The following is a 16,262-nucleotide window of genomic DNA, read 5'->3' as shown; positions in this document are numbered from 1 at the left end:
GGCACTGGTGAGGCTGTGCTGATGGAGACTGGTGAGGCTGCTTGATGGGCAATGGTAAGGCTGCGCTGATGGACAATGGTGAGGTTGCATTGATGGACACTGGTGAGGCCAATAGGAAGGTACAAAGTATATTATAGTGTTCCCCTATAGGAAGGTACAAAGTATAGTATAGCATTCCCCTATAGGAAGCCACAAAGTATAGTATAGAGTTCACCTATAAGAAGCCACAAAGTATAGTATAGAGTTCCCCTATAGGAAGGTACAAAGTATAGTATGGAGTACCCCTATAGGAAGGTGCAAAGTATAGTATAGAGTTCCCCTATAGGAAGCCACAAAGTATAGTATAGAGTTCCCCTATAGAAAGGTACAAAGTTTTTTTTTTTCTTTTTTTTTTAGCACAAAGCATAAATAATGCACCAAAGGAAGGCCATAGAGGGAACAAATTCACGTAATAATAAATAAAGGCCGAAGGCCAATAAATAAATAAAGAGAAAGGATAAACACAAAATTATTATTTTTTCTTTCCTTTTAAAAGGAATCACAAGGGCACAAAAAGAACACATAAAGAGAGGAAATGACACAAAAAAATATTATTATTTTTTTTTTATTTCTTCTCCCTCCACAGGATATCTCCACTCCAACAACCCCCCTCCAGAGCCACCATACAATATTATTATGGATATGTAAAGGAAAGTATGAATGCGAAGACATTGGGGGATATGTGTAAACCCCAATGCCTTAAGATTGAAAGTAATGGTTTGATGTATTTAATATAAGAAAAATAATAAAGAAGATTAAAAAAAAAAAAAGAAAGGTACAAAGTATAGTATAGAGTTCCCCTATAGGAAAGTACAAAGTATAGTATAGAGTTCCCCTATAGGAAGGTAAAGGTCTGCCTTTAGAATCACTTGTCTCCTTCTCTTGCCCAGGACTAGATGTCCCATGAGGCATTGCTACTCACACATTCAAGTTCGCAGGCATTTACTGATGTATGGATGGTGTACTGAGCTGTATTTTCTGAGGTGTGAATAAATAATACATTCTGTATGCAGGCCAATTAATCGACTGACCAAGTAATCGATTATGAAAATATTTGACAACTATTTTCATAATCGATTCATTGTTTCAGCCTTACATCTCTGAATCTCCTACCAGTTAATTTCTTTATTCATGGACTTTAGTCAGAGTGAGGAAATAAGAACGGTCTTTTATAGGAGTGACAGTGATGAGGGGATGATAGGACGAGTGTCCCCTCCCCCTCTATCACTCATTGCCATCTTCCCAATACAAGAAGTCCTGCACTTCCTTATTTAGTCCATGATTTAGTCATGAATAACAGCGGGGCTGAGCCCCACCAGAGGTCAGAGAGTGAGGATGGGGGAGAACAACCAAGATGAAGACTGGACTGATCCTGAAGACCACCATCATTGGGTTATTGATGCCTCCTTCATTATCACTTTCTGTTTAAGATTCAAAAGTTTGAGGATGTTATCACATTATTTTTTTTAACTTTCTTTATTTATATCACATAGGTCCAGTAAGGGGGAACAATAATCACAAGAGACAACAGAGAGTTAATTTCTTACATAAATATATCTTATATCCTATAGAACATATTCCATTTTCCTCTTCGTATTTATGAATTAAACCAAGTTATTCTATCTACACATTATGTCTTCCAATTTATATATATTTATATATATTTACTATATTTACTGTATTCTATCTGTTATAATTCTTATTTCCCCTATTATAAATCCCCCAAACCTCCCTCGCCTTTTATCTATTTTTATATCCCTTAGCCCAACTCCCCCTCTAAAAAAAAACAGATTATTATTTGCCCCCCTCCCATATTCCCTCACCCCCCACAAGAGATAGGTTCTTCCCAACCCACGTAGGGGGTTCGAACGCATTCAAGTACGTGCGGACTCACTCCTCTGCTATGTTCCCCAATAGATTCTTCCCTTCCTCTGAATTCATAAATGAGTTCCAAGATCTCCAAGTTTCGTCATATTGATCCTTTCTATCTTGGGCTGAGAGAACTAAGTCCTCTATGGCGCCCACATTTCTTACTCTATTTAGCCACATTGCAATTGAAGGTGGCCTGGGATCTTTCCATCTGAGTGCGATTCCTGCCTTAGCTGCATTAACTAGATGGCATATCACCGATTTCCTGTATGTTTGTAAAGGTATTTCTGTACAATGAAGCAAAAAAAAAGGCCGGGTCCTCTGGGATCCGGTATGATGTAAGTTTTTGAGAGATCCTTTGTACTTCTAGCCAATATTGTCTTATCTTAGGGCATAGCCAAAATATATGCATCAGGGTCCCCCGTTCCTTATTACACTGCCAACAACGGTCAGAAGCCTCTGGAAAGAACTTACAGAGTTTTGAGGGGGTATAATACCACTGCGTCAATATCTTATAATTGGATTCCTGAGTCTGCGAACAGATCGATGAGTTCAATGCCAGATATATAATCTTCTGCCGTTGTGTGGGTGAAAAAGTCTTTCCCAGGTCCTTCTCCCATTTCTCAATTCCAGGCATTTTAAAAACTTCTGGGGGGCATTCAGCATTTCATATATCTTAGAAATTGCCAGTGAAAGGGGTTCTTTCTCCTCAAAGTATATCTCGAACTTTGTCAGTTGTCTTTAATAGTTTGTCACCAGTCCTAATGATTGAAAAAAATGTCGCAACTGTAATGCCTGCCAAAAATGTATTTCATAGCGGCCTCCTCGTTGCGTCAATGTGGCGATCGAAGGCCATGTTTCCAATTGTAGAAAGTGCGATGCTCGAGTACATCCCCTCTCTATAAGTCCCTGAAATGCTCCTGGTTCCATTCCCGGTAAAAAAAAGGGGTTACCCAGAATGGGGAATAGCGGTGAGTTTATTGTAGAGAATTGAGGATTTTGACTAATCTTAGCCCCTATCCGCAACGTTGGGCCTATAAGTGGGTGTCTTTTAAGCAATTCTGGTAATGTTGTATAACACCAGATTGCCCTACGTGGGGATACTGGGCTGCATTTTTGTTCTATTTCTGTCGATAATTTAAATTCTGTGTGTCTACACCAGTCTATCATTCTGCCAATATGTACTGCCTGATAATATTTAAACATATCTGGTACTGTCAGGCCGCCATAGCATTTAGGAGCTCTCATGATATTTCTATTAATCTTTGGTCGTTTATTCACCCATATAAATTTAGTGAATAGAGCATCTATCTGGCGGAAAAAAAATTGTTGGAATATCTATAAGTATGGCCTGGAATAGATATACCAATTTTGGCAGTATGTTCATTTTTATAATATTACATCTGGCAAACCACGAATGTAGTCCCTGTTTCCATTTGTCTAATAGGGCCCGAATTTCCTGTAGTAGCGGGGGGAAATTTACTGTAAAAGTCTTCTCCATCCTATCTGGGATATATGTACCTAAATACTTAAGTGCTACATTCACCCATTTAAAGCTATAATTAGGTTGTATAGTCTGTTGTACCCTTAAGGGCAGAGCTACTCCCATTGCCTCCGATTTTGTATAATTTATTTTTAGGTTTGATATCTCCCCATATCTTACAATTTCCTCCATAAGGTTTGGTAGGGAGATGTGTGGTCTAGATAGGGAAAACAGAAGGTCGTCCGCATATGCTGATATTTTATAGTTATGCCCCCCTATTTGGAGTCCCTGAATGTCTGGATTTTGTCAGATTTTATTTAATAGTGGTTCTAATGATAGGACAAACAGTAGGGGTGAGAGAGGGCAGCCCTGGAGGGTTCCATTCGAGATCTTACTCCATTTACCTTCCAGAAAGCCTGTGGGGAGGCATATATCCCAGCAATCCACCGTAACATACCCTCTCCCACCCCCATGTGTCTTAATACCGCAAACATATATCTCCAGTTGACCCGGTCAAAAGCCTTTTCTGCGTCCGTACTTAGAAAGACACTCAGGGTTTTTGTTTGGTTGGAAAAGTGTACCAAGTTCAGTACTTTGATTACATTATCTTTCACTTCACGCGAGGGGATAAACCCTACTTGGTCCAAATGCACCAGCTGATGTAATTGCGATTGTAGACGGGAGGCCAATATTTTAGTGAAAAGTTTTAAATCCACGTTCAACAATGAGATCAGCCGGTAACTGCCGCACTCCGCCGGATCCTTCCCTTCCTTTGGGATAACCGAGATATGTGCCCTAAGCATATCCGGAGTGGGTGCGGCACTCCGGCCGAGGGCAATGTAACCTTTACCATATGTGGACCCAATATTGGAAAGAAGTTCCTATAGTATTGTATTGTATATCCATCCGGAGCTGGTGCCTTCCCTTTTTTGACTGATTTTATTGCTACAATTAGTTCTTCAACAGTTATTGGGGTTTCTAAGCTATTACGGACCGGAGAGGGCAGTCTATGAAGACCTGCCGAGGATAAATAATCCTCCACTTTAGCCATGGGAAAGGAAGGGGATGTCAAATTATAGAGGGCCGCATAGTATTCTTTGAACCTCTGCGCTATATCTTTGGGCATTGTAATTAACTGTCCATTTCTTCCCTTTATATTGGGTACGTACATTGTCCTCCCCTTCTCGTTAAGCTTCCCCGCCAACACTCTACCACACTTGTCTCATACCCTATTCTCCTCTCTGCCTGTATCGCCGCTTTCGCCTTATAACGGAGCAGGTCTGTCATCTGCCTCCTCAGATGTGCTAGGTCCTTCCCCAGGAGTGGTGTCTGTACTCTCTTATGTTGCATTTCAAGTTTTTGAATTTCTTCTAATATTTTTGTTATCTGCGCTTCTCGTGCTTTTTTCATTTGGGAGCCATGTTTAATCAAAATCTCCCATATGACCACCTTATGTGCCTCCCATATCATGCCCGGGTCGCTCCCCGGGGTGTCGTTGGTCTGAAAGTATGCCATCATTTCCTTTGCTATATCCTCCTGTATATCTGCTTTCTGTAGCAGACTTTCATTCAAATGGCAGCTACATCCCGAGGAGCGAGCCGGGCTAGACAGGGAGATCTGCAATGTGACCGGTGCATGGTCTGACCAAGTTATATTTCCTAGGTAGTGTGGCACAAGGAATAGATCAATACGGGAGTACTGTTGATGCAGGTTGGAAAAAAAATGTATAATATTTTTCTCCTGCGTGAAAAATCCGCCATGCATCTACCAACTGCATCTCCTGTTTGACCCTCTTCCTAACACCATCTGGGGTCGAGGATGATCCCATGGAGGTATCCATTCCGGCGTCCAAGGAGACATTAAAGTCTCCTCCCAGAATCAACTTTCCTTCTACAAATTCTGCTAGTTTTCTCAAGGTTTTGTTAAAGAAAGCATCTTGTTGTATGTTTGGTGCATATATCATAGCCAATGTTACTTTTACTCCATCAATATGGCCTTTAAGAAATAGGAAGCATCCATTCCCATCCACTCGTCTATCCAAAAGAGACCAAGATATCCGAATAGAAATCAGAATGGACACCCCCTTAGATTTTGCTTCTTGATTATGTGCATGATAAACACAGGGAAAAAATCTGTTCTGAAGTAAGGGGAGTCCACCCGTCCTAAAATGCGTTTCCTGTACAAATGCTACATCTGTACGGTGGCGTTTCAAATAATTTAATATGTTATTAATATTGGACACAGCCGCGCTTATGTAGTACAGGAAATAGAAAAAAACAACAAAATAGCAACATATATATATGTATATATAGGTTGCAGCCCCCCAGCCAAAAAATCCCCACAGGGGGTTTTCACAAATAGTTAATAATCTCAAAAAATGGGGTATCCAGCGCTACCTAATATTAGAGAGGAGGACCACCGTTGTTTCCAACAGACCAAGTGTCACCTCAAATTAATAGATTGTTAATATACATAAACCTTTCTGTGTTAGTTGAGAGTGTTCTAATAATCCCAATATAAATTCAATAAATTGTGAAAAAAGGCCTATAAATGCCCATATAAAGTGATTTTGTGCAAAAATAAGTGCAACATATAATACTTAATGCGACTAATGCTAAAAATCACACAATTCCTACTGTGTGTTGAATTTTCAGCGCTAATAAACTACAATCAAATAATTAAATTAAAGTGCAAACATATGAAAAAGCATACGATATGGCTATAGAATTTATAACCATATACTCCAAACCTTGTATGTCTAATGGTGCAAAATCACAAAAGGAAGGGTCCAATATGGATGTACATGCGTGGGATATATATCAAACAATTTTCTTATATATCATAAATAAAGAAATATATCAATAATTATGTGCATAAAAAATAAATAAATAAATATATATAAAAAAAATCAAGAATGAAAAATAAAACAAACTTAAAGAGAAAAAGCAAGGAGTCTATTAGTGTCCGCAGGTGAAAAAATTAGATAAAAAATCAAAAAATCCTCGGTTGTGCAAATCCAGCAGAAACAAGGTGACTTTAGTGCTTGCAATATATTCTTCAGGTGACTGCACGCTCCCCCACAAGGTTCCCCACTCACCAGAAAGATACACCCCTACAGGGGTACTGTGCCTTTAGATCAGCCTTTATACGATTCCAATTCTCAGGCCCATATGCGATGCAGTTCTTCAGAGAGATACACCCCTACAGGTACAGGCACAGTACCCCTGTACGGGCCTTCCTTCATCCAGATACACCATGTCTACAGGCCTTCCCTTATCTAGATACACCACGTCTACGGGCCTTCCTTTATTCAGATACACCACGTCTACGGGCCTTCCTTTATTCAGATACACCATGTCTACGGGCCTTCCTTTATCCAGATACACCACGTCTATGGGCCTTCCCTTATCTAGATACACCACGTCTACGGGCCTTCCCTTATCTAGATACACCACATCTACGGGCCTTCCTTTATCTGGGTGGCAACTAACCTCCTCATAGAAGGTTAGTAGATGGTTTGGCAAGAACAATTCTTCATGAATTCATGCTGATTACTGCTAATGGTATCAATGGGCAACACGATACAACACTTCATCCATGTCTTTGGTGATCTCTGATCTCCTTATCAACTGTTTCTTCCATGATGGAGATCAGCCATGGAGTATATCTGAGGTGTATATCAGGGTGTGCTTCTTCCCCACATGAGAGCTGTGATGTCTAGTAACATTCATATAGAAGACATTTCCCGCACTCAAGGCACTAATACACCTCAAGGGTTGTGTGGGATCCGTGATGTACAGGAAGACAGGACTTCAGTGAGGAACAATTCCTTCACTCAGGAAAGGAAAGTGGCTTCTTCCTGTATGAGATCTCTGATGTGTGTGAAGATAGGACTTCCGTGAAAAACATTTCCCACACTCAGGACAGGAATACGGCTTCTCCCCCGTGTGAGATCTCTGATGTGAGTAAACACTGGACTTATCTGAAAAACATTTCCCGCACTCAGGGCAAGAATACGGCTTCTCCCCTGTGTGAGATCTCTGATGTGTGTAAAGATTGGACTTATCTGAAAAACATTTCCCGCACTCAGGGCAGGAATACGGCTTGTCCCCCGTGTGAGATCTCTGATGTGTGGAAAGATGGGACTTCTGTGAAAAACATTTCCCACACTCAGCACAGGAATATGGCTTCACCCCCGTGTGAGATCTCTGATGTGTGTGAAGATAGGACTTCCGTGAAAAACATTTCCCGCACTCAGGACAGGAATACAGCTTCTCCCCAGTGTGAGATCTCTGATGTGTGTAAAGACTAGACTTCACTGAAAAACATTTCCCGCACTCAGGACAGGAATACGGCTTCTCCCCCGTGTGAGATCTCTGATGTTTGTAAAGACTGGACTTCACTGAAAAACATTTCCCGCACTCAGGACAGGAATACAGCTTCTCCCCCGTGTGAGATCTCTGATGTCTGTGAAGATTGGACTTCACTGAAAAACATTTCCCGCACTCAGGACAGGAATACGGCTTCTCCCCTGTGTGAGAGCTCTGATGTGTGGAAAGATGGGGCTTCTGCGAAAAACATTTCCCGCACTCAGGACAGGAATATGGCTTCTCCCCTGTGTGAGATCTTTTATGTACATTAAGATGGTATTTAGAACTGAAACACTTCCCGCACTCAGTACAGGAAAAGCTCTTCTCTGTTGGAAGGACGGCCCCGTCCCGCACAGTCTGAGATTCCTCAGGATAAGAAGAATACGATGGTGCATCTACACTTTGTGGTGCCGGATGGACATTTGAGGTAGTCGGGTTTTCTCCTGGACTATACTGTGTGATGTCCTCATCTTCTACTTTACAGTCTGGAGACAAAGTGAGACAATCCTCTGAGGTTTTCCTCATCTCCCGTCCATCTACTAAAAGAGAAATACAAAGATTATTACTAGACATGATCATTGGGTTATTGACTCCTCCCTCATTATCACTTTCTGTTTAAGGTTCTAAAGATTGAGGATGTTATCACATTATTATCACCATGTAAAAGTCTGTCCTCCAATCAGATCATCAGATATAAAATGTCCAGCTGGTAGGAAATGGGTGTAACAAAAGAGAATACATATTATGTGTATATATAGCAGTGGGGGGAGGGGAGAGAGCAGAAGTCAGGACTATGTAATGTACAACATATTGTATAAGATACAACAGATAGGACTATATAGTATCAGAATTATGTAATGTACAATATAGAGTATATAGTGCAGGGGTCAGGAGTATGTAATGTAGAATATAAAGTATACAGTGCAGGGGTCAGGACTCATAATATTGGTATTCAGTAATCAGTGGAAGATGAAATGTTTACATGAGACAAGTTGCAGAGGTCCCACACCGCTGCCTCCCATCTCCTGAGACTGCACTCAGTGACTTGGGTCTGAGACTATACAGACATATCCCTCCACCCGGCACAGCCAGCAGACAACAGAGCAAGTAATCCTGGGGGGATTTTCTGTCAGAGATCTTGTCATACCCGGGTATGAGGCAGAAGACCCAAAGCACATACCCCAGGTGCCTAGATCTAGTGACGTCTATGGTGAAAATGAAAATTTTGCTGCCAGCTGATTCCCAGAATCTCCATAAATCCAGTCTAGATACATAAATTGTGTCGGCAGCACAGAGAAGGAAGATTACCGGAGAGAAATCCAGGAATACAGGATGGGGAACACAGCTCAGGAAAGTGACCAGGGGATTACAGGCTGATATCACCCAGCCCCCGCCCTACTCTGCACCAATCAGTGAGCAGTATGGGTGGAGGAATGTATTTAGTGTTAATGACCCACCTGTGCTGATCTCTGTAGGAGTGTCCTCCTCTATAAATGTCCTCGTTATTCCATCCTCCTCCATAGACTGCTGATCATCCCTCACATACCTCTCTTCTTCTTCTGATTTCACCTCAAATTCTATATCGATTGGATCTCCACTCTAAACCAAGAAAATGAGAGAGAATATCATCTGTAAGATAGAAGATTTATTATTGTGACATCACATAAAAAATCCACACATTGGGGCTGATTTACTAAAATGAATGCGCTGCGACGGTTCATGCCTCCACTTTTGCGCCACATAAATAATCAATTGAGCGTATGAAGCGGCGCACGCATAAGCGCAACACATAATATGCCGGCGCAATTCATAATAGCGCACGCCGTATCATTAACAGTCCATTCTCACTGGGGCAACATGACTTCCAGCACGACTTTGGGAGGCAACTTGGACACGACTTGAGTGTGAATCACAGCGCGACTTGGGGCGACTTACAACACGACCTTAAACCCTTGTACACATGATCGGAGATTCCGATGGAATGTGTCCTACCGGACCGTTTTGTCGGATAATCCGACTGTGTGTGGTATGCATCGGATTGTTTCCTTCGGAATATCTGTCGGACCCAATTTTCCAACTTGTTGGAAATATTTTCCGACAAACTGGTCCGATCGGATATACTCCGATCATGTGTAGAGAATTTTGATCAGACAAAGTGCCACGCATGCTCAGATCAAATTCCTACATCAAAGCTATTGGCTACTAGCGTGAACGTAGTCCCGTCGTAACGAAATAACCTCATTACGTTCTGAACGATCGGATTTTCCGACAACTTGGTCCGACCGTGTGTATGCAACAGTTTCAGACACAATACGTCGGACAAAATCCAACGGATTTGGTTGGCAGAATGTCCGACCGTGTGTACAGGGGCTTAGTCGCCCCCAGGCCAGGCGACTTTAATAAAAAAAAATAAAAAAACGCCATGGGTTCCCCTTCAAGAGCATACCAGGCCCTTCAGGTCTGGTATGGATTTTAAGGGGAACCCCCGTGCCAAAAAAAAAAATGGCATGGGGGTCCCCCTCAAAATCCATACCAGACCCTTATCCAAGCACGCAACCTGGCAGGCCGCAGGAAAAGAGGGAGGGACGAGAGAGTGCCCCCCCCCCTCCTGAACCGTACCAGGCCACATGCCCTTAACATTGGGAGGATGCTTTGGGGTCCCCCCCAAAGCACCTTGTCCCCATGTTGATGAAGACAAGGGCCTCATCCCCACAACCCTGGCCGGTGGTTGTGGGAGTCTGTGGGCTTATCGAAATCTGGAAGCCCCCTTTAACAAGGAGACCCCCAGATCCCAGCCTCCCCCCTGTGTGAAATGGTAATTGTTCACCAAAAGTGACAAAAGTATTAAAAATGACTAGAGACAGTTTTTGACAATTCCCTTATTAGGTCTTCTTTCATCTTCTTTCTTCTGGTCTTCTTGATTCAGTTTCTTCCTCCATATTCTTCTTCCTCCGATCTCCGATCCTCTTCGTCTTGCTCTGGTGTTCTCGTCCAGCATCTTCCTCAACGGTGTCTCTCTACGTTCTCGGGCCACTCCGCGCAATGGGAGGCTTCCCGCTGTGTGACGCTTCTCTTCTTCTGACAGTTCTTATATAACGGAGGGCGGGGCCACTCAGTGACCCTGCCCCCTCTGATGCATGGAACTCTGTGTCAGAGGGTGGTGGAGTCACCGGGTGGCCACGCCCTCTGTTATATAAGAACTGTCAGAAGAAGAGAAGCATCACACAGCAAGAGCCTCCCATTGCACGGAGCAGCCCGAGAACGAAGAGAGACGCCGCTGAGGAAGATGCCGGACGAAAACACCGGAGCAAGAAGAAGAGGATCGGAGGAAGAAACACGAATGAAGAAGACCAGAAGAAAGATGAAAGAAGACTAATAAAGGAATTGTCAAAAACTGTCTCTTGTCATTTTTATCACTTTTGTCACTTTTTGGAGGAAATGGTAAGGGTACTCCCTTACCATTTCACACATGGGGGAGGCCGAGATCTGGGGGTCCCCTTGTTAAAGGGGGCTTCCATATTCCCCCGTAGACCCCCACAACTACTGGCCAGGGTTGTGGGGATGAGGCCCTTGTCTTCATCAACATGGGGACAAGGTGCTTTGGCGGGACCCCAAAGCATCCTTCCAATGTTGAGGGCATGTGGCCTGGTAAGGTTCAGGAGGGAGGGGGTGCTCTCTCGTCCCCCCTCTTTTCCTGCGGCCTGCAAGATTGCGTGCTCGGATAAAGGGTCTGGTATGAATTTTGAGGGGGACCCCCACACCATTTTGTTTTTGGCACGGGGTTCCCCTTAATATCCATACCAAACCTGAAGGGCCTGGTATGTTATTTCTGGGGACCCCCACGCATTTTTTTCTCTTAATGCTAACATGACCTGTGTGCGAATAGCCTTAAAAAACCCATAGAAGTGAACCAGGGCAAAAAAAAAGAAAAAAAAGTCAAGTTGCATATTAACCTTTGTGACTTGACATTTACTAAGATTTTGCCGGCGCAGTGAACCGGAGCACTTGAACAGGTGCAAATGCTGCTTGCGCATGCGCAGTGCATAAATTGACCTAGCGCAGTTCCAAGTGTATTTGCAGGCGCAGCAAGCTTGCTCAGAGAAAGTTACTTTTCTATTCTATTTTGGGCATATTTGTTACTTGGACAGTCATATCTATACTTCCTCACATCACCCCCATCATATTGCCATTTCCAGCTTCTTTTAATTCTGAGTTGAAGATGCCGTGCGCCAGGTCTATAGCGGTGCACAGATCGCGGCCGCCCGTGCGCCGGCATACTCATAGCAAATGGGGAATTGCGCTGTGTTACAGGCGCAAATGCTTTGTGAATACGAGACTGGCCCGTTGCGCGTCGGCGTGCACCGCAACTCATGGCGCAAACGCTTTGTAAATCAGCCCCATTGTCTCTATAAGTGTGTTTGATAACCTCCATCCCACCAACCTTGTAACAGTGGGGGATGGTGTGATCTTCCTGTGTGGAATCCCGGGAATACAGAGGACGGGGACATCTCTCTGGTGGGTTCCTGGTATTTGGTGGCTCCATCATATCCTTGTGTCCTTCTGATAACTCCTCCATCACTCCATACTCCTCATCCTCCTCTTTATATTCTTCTTTAACATCAATATTATCATCCTCGAGGTTTCCACTCTGAATATATAATAAAACATTCATTGTAACAAACATGCTGTGTATAAATCAGAACTACCAATAATTGTCAATCATCTACCTGATGATGGTGGGGGATGGTGTGATCTTCCTGTGTGGAATCCTGGGAATACAGAGCACGGGGACATCTCTCTGGTGGGTTTCTGTAGCTGGATGACTCCACCATGGTGTCCTGGTACAGATCTTTGTGTTCTTTTAGAGACTCTGACTTCTCCGTCACCCCATCCTCATCATCCTCCTCTTTTATCTCTTCTTTAACCTCAACTTTAGAATCTCTCAGGTTTCCACTCTGAATATATAATACAAATGACATCAATGGTAACAATGCAGATAATGTACAGATCCTAATGATACTATCAGTGATTGTTCCTCATCTACCTGATGATGGTGGGGGATGGTGTGACCTTCCTGTGTGGAATCCCGGGAATACAGAGGACGGGGACATCTCTCTGGTGGGTTCCCATTACTGGATCCATCTGTAGGAAACACACACACTGACTGAATACATTGTTTCTATGTGTTTATCAGATGATGGGGGATCTAGGTGGAGCCTCCGTACTGCTCTCTCCTTTACAATAAAGTCTCCTCTTACCCGGTGATGTGAGGGGCGGCTGATTGTCCATCATGACGTCCTTGTAGAGATCCTTGTGTCCTTCTAAATACTCCCACTCCTCCATGGAGAAATAGACAGTGATATCCTGACACCTTATAGGAACCTGACACACAGAATGATACAGTCACCATCCAGACACATCCCTTGTCTGTTACTGGATAATGTCCCAGAATTTCCAGAATCCTCCTCACCTCTCCTCCATCATCTCTCTGGTGACTTCTAGAATCTTCTTTGTATTTCTCTATTCTATCAGGGAGGGAGGTGGAGGCAATGTGATGGTCATATGATCTCCAGACTTCACAGGAGGAAAACTCTGGATCTGAACACAAATAGAAAAAATAAATTATATTCCCAGAATCCTCCTGACCTCACCATTCAGGGGTCCATTATATTAAAGCTCCACTTCAGAATGAGATATAATTTACCCACACAGGACCCCCACACTAAGCAGGATAAAAGCTTGTAGCAGGCATTCTGATGTCATTACATACAATGCAGGACAAACAGTCCCACTTTGCTAATGAGGATGCCAAGAGTCCGCCCACATCCTAAGAGCATCTGAAAAAGTGGAAGAAGGAGCTCAGAGACAAATGAGAATATTGCTCAGCCAATGGGAGATGATCTCAGCATGACTTACATAATGAAGGAGAGGAGGGGGAGGGGAGGAAGACATTAATGGTGACCATAGAGACATGGAAATTCAGCTGGTTCAGCAGGGATCGGTCACATTTCCATCCATGTGTGGTCACTGCCGGATAAAAGTCATCAGCAGCTGCAGCCAATAGCTTCATCACTGATCTGTGTGTTCTGAGAGCGGAGGAGCTCCCCCCATTGCCAGAATACAATAGTGCAGCGGGGAGGATTCTCCCATCCCCCTCCAATGTGTGGATGGGGGGAATCTCTTCAGTTTTTTCCTCTCATCCCGCTGGATGAACGATAAAACTGAACCATGTATGGCCAGATTTGGAAGGAAGATATATTCATCACCAACTGATCCCCCTGAAGGGGTTAATCTAGGTTTCCACACTATACACATTATATATATATATATATACACACACCTCTCCCATCCTCTGGAACTCGCTACCTCAATCTGTCCGGCTATCCCCTACTCTTGCTACCTTCAGGCGACACCTGAAAACTCATCTCTTCAGGGAAGCCGATCACGTCTCCAACAGATCTTTTATCACTTCCATCAGTTCATTCCCCACAGTTACAACCTTTTGTACCACCTGTCCCACCCCATTAGATTGTAAGCTCTTCTGAGCAGGGCCCTCTTAATCCTTTTGTATTTTATTGTATTATAACTGCATTGTCTCCCTTTTATATTGTAAAGTGCTGCGTAAACTGTTGGCGCTATATAAATCCTGTATAATAATAATAATATTATATGTGTGTATCATCATCTGCTGGAGATAAAAGACATTGCAGTGACTATGGAGGAAGAGGACGGACATGACAGGGGTGTGATGAATGAAGAGTGCAGAGAGAGAGCAAACAGAGGTGAATCACCAGGAACCCGACATGTGGGGGCATTTATTGGGGGACTCGGGGTACAGGCAGGAGGAGAATTAGTCCACAGAACACACAATAGATACTGCAATGAAGAGCGATCCTCAGGGGGGTAATATGGGACAGATAAGGGTTGTTATTTTAACGGGGCAAACAGAAGGCACAGAAATGAAGAGTGCTCCTCAGGACAGCAAAGGGCTGATAGTCCACAGGGCAGAGCAGTGTTGGCACATAGGGTAGCAAGACACAGTACAATGAAAAATTCCACCGGATAACAATGTGACACCACACAGGTAGTCCACGTAGGATGGCCAGGGAAATGGGCCCGACTCAGGGACAGAGATCCAGGTCCAAAAAAAGGGTAGAGATCAGGGGGCGTGATGGGTTAAGTATAGGAAATGGCAGATATCAAGTCCAACAGGGGTAGGGCTGGTAGTTGAAGCAGGGCAGGCAGGGTGAAGTCCATGGGCCCTTGGAGGGGGTTGGGAGGGTCTGACCACAGCTCAGCAGCACAGACAATACAGTACTATATGTCCAGGGTGCAGAGAGCAGCACCCAGTCCATACTGACCCATCAGACTCAGCAGTTCTAAGCACCTTCCAGTGAGGTCTGCAGCCATCAGCTCCTCTCTGTGTCCATCGTGGAAGGCGACTCTCACCAGACTGACCCCCTTCTTTGTGTTGTGAATTCAGCCAGAGACCTCCCCTCAGATTCAGGTGGTGCCGAGGTGTCTGGCTCTATCCTGATACAATATACAATCATTTATGTGCTTCTTACTGAGCGAGCCTCATGTACTCCCCCTGTGGGGACCCCAGAACTCACACTCCACATTATACCGATACACTGACTGCGTTATACATTGTATCCCGATTAGAGATTGTCCATTTTATAAAACTAAATACAAACATCCAATACTTCTGACCTTCATGACGGGGGGTTACTGGGTGTAAATAGAAAATACGATCTTATTACCTCCTCTGCTACTTCTTCCAGCAATGTCTCCGCTCTACTTCCTTCTGACTCACCTCTCACCCGGAACTTCCTGTCTGTATCTGACATCACTTCCTGTCTTCCATAGAGACTTCCTGTCTGGGTAGGAGTGAGATCACCACCTTGTGGAGCTCAGAGGAACTGCAGAAACATCTGGTAGTGTGAACACAGCCTTGTGCTGTGTGTGTATGTACTGTATATCCTTATAGATGGGTCATCTCCACTCCCACCAAGGGGGATAGAAATATATTACTGCTCGGGGGGGGGAGACATTTTGGCCCCTTTGATTTTGCAGTAAAATTGATGTCAGATTTAGTCATGTAGAACATCTGTTATATGGAAACAAAGAACCCCAGCCGAGAGTAAAGGGTGGAAATGGCTCCTGATCCCCAGATTTGGGCAATTATGTCACCAATATAAATAGAATAAAACATGCGCTATGTGTAACAACTCAAATATATATATACACAAATAGAAAAAATAAATTATATTCCCAGAATCCTCCTGCCCTCACCATTCAGGGGTCCATTATATTAAAGCTCCACTTCAGAATGAGATATAATTTACCCACACAGGACCCCCACACTAAGCAGGATAAAAGCTTGTAGCAGGCATTCTGATGTCATTACATACATTACATATATATATATATATATATATATATATATATATGTGATTAAAGAAAAGGTGACAACCCTAGCCCAGTCTCCAGTGACCAGT

The 16,262-nt window shown here is 43.5% G+C and overlaps 2 protein-coding genes across 3 annotated transcripts in view; one reads left to right on the top strand and one right to left on the bottom strand.

Annotated features, from left to right (window-relative positions):
- Positions 1 to 16,262, top strand: part of LOC143986903 (uncharacterized) — a 1,023,878-nt gene that overhangs the window by 917,356 nt on the left and 90,260 nt on the right. The gene's annotated exons all lie outside the window — the stretch shown is intronic.
- LOC143989752 (uncharacterized) lies at positions 1,823 to 15,860 on the bottom strand. 2 transcript variants are annotated; one of them, XM_077490024.1, is made up of 4 exons: positions 15,525 to 15,860; positions 13,232 to 13,359; positions 13,020 to 13,143; positions 1,823 to 8,300 (listed from the first exon to the last, which is right to left on the bottom strand). In XM_077490024.1, the coding sequence occupies exons 3-4, from the start codon at positions 13,102 to 13,104 to the stop codon at positions 7,204 to 7,206; spliced, it is 1,182 nt and encodes a 393-aa protein (XP_077346150.1). In that variant the 5' UTR covers positions 13,105 to 13,143; positions 13,232 to 13,359; positions 15,525 to 15,860; the 3' UTR covers positions 1,823 to 7,203. The 2 variants fall into 2 exon arrangements, with proteins under 2 accessions (XP_077346150.1, XP_077346151.1); XM_077490025.1 differs by lacking the exons at positions 13,020 to 13,143; positions 13,232 to 13,359; positions 15,525 to 15,860 and adding an exon at positions 9,219 to 9,434 and having other exon boundaries at positions 1,824 to 8,300.

The sequence above is a fragment of the Lithobates pipiens genome, unplaced genomic scaffold (genome assembly GCF_037356315.1).
Source record: "Lithobates pipiens isolate NorthernLeopardFrog02 unplaced genomic scaffold, aLitPip1_a1.2 Scaffold_18, whole genome shotgun sequence".
Lineage (NCBI taxonomy): Eukaryota > Metazoa > Chordata > Amphibia > Anura > Ranidae > Lithobates > Lithobates pipiens.
Note: the sequence above shows the minus strand (reverse complement) of the source record. Positions and strands in the feature narration are given on the sequence as shown.

Excerpts from the sequence above, each read along its gene's own strand:
- LOC143989752 (XM_077490024.1), bottom strand. The coding sequence starts at position 13,104 with ATGGAGGAGTGGGAGTATTTAGAAGGACACAAGGATCTCTACAAGGAC. Across the intron at positions 8,301-13,019 it reads GCCGCCCCTCACATCACCGG|TAGATGGACGGGAGATGAGG; the intron begins GTAAGAGGAGAC and ends TTTCTCTTTTAG.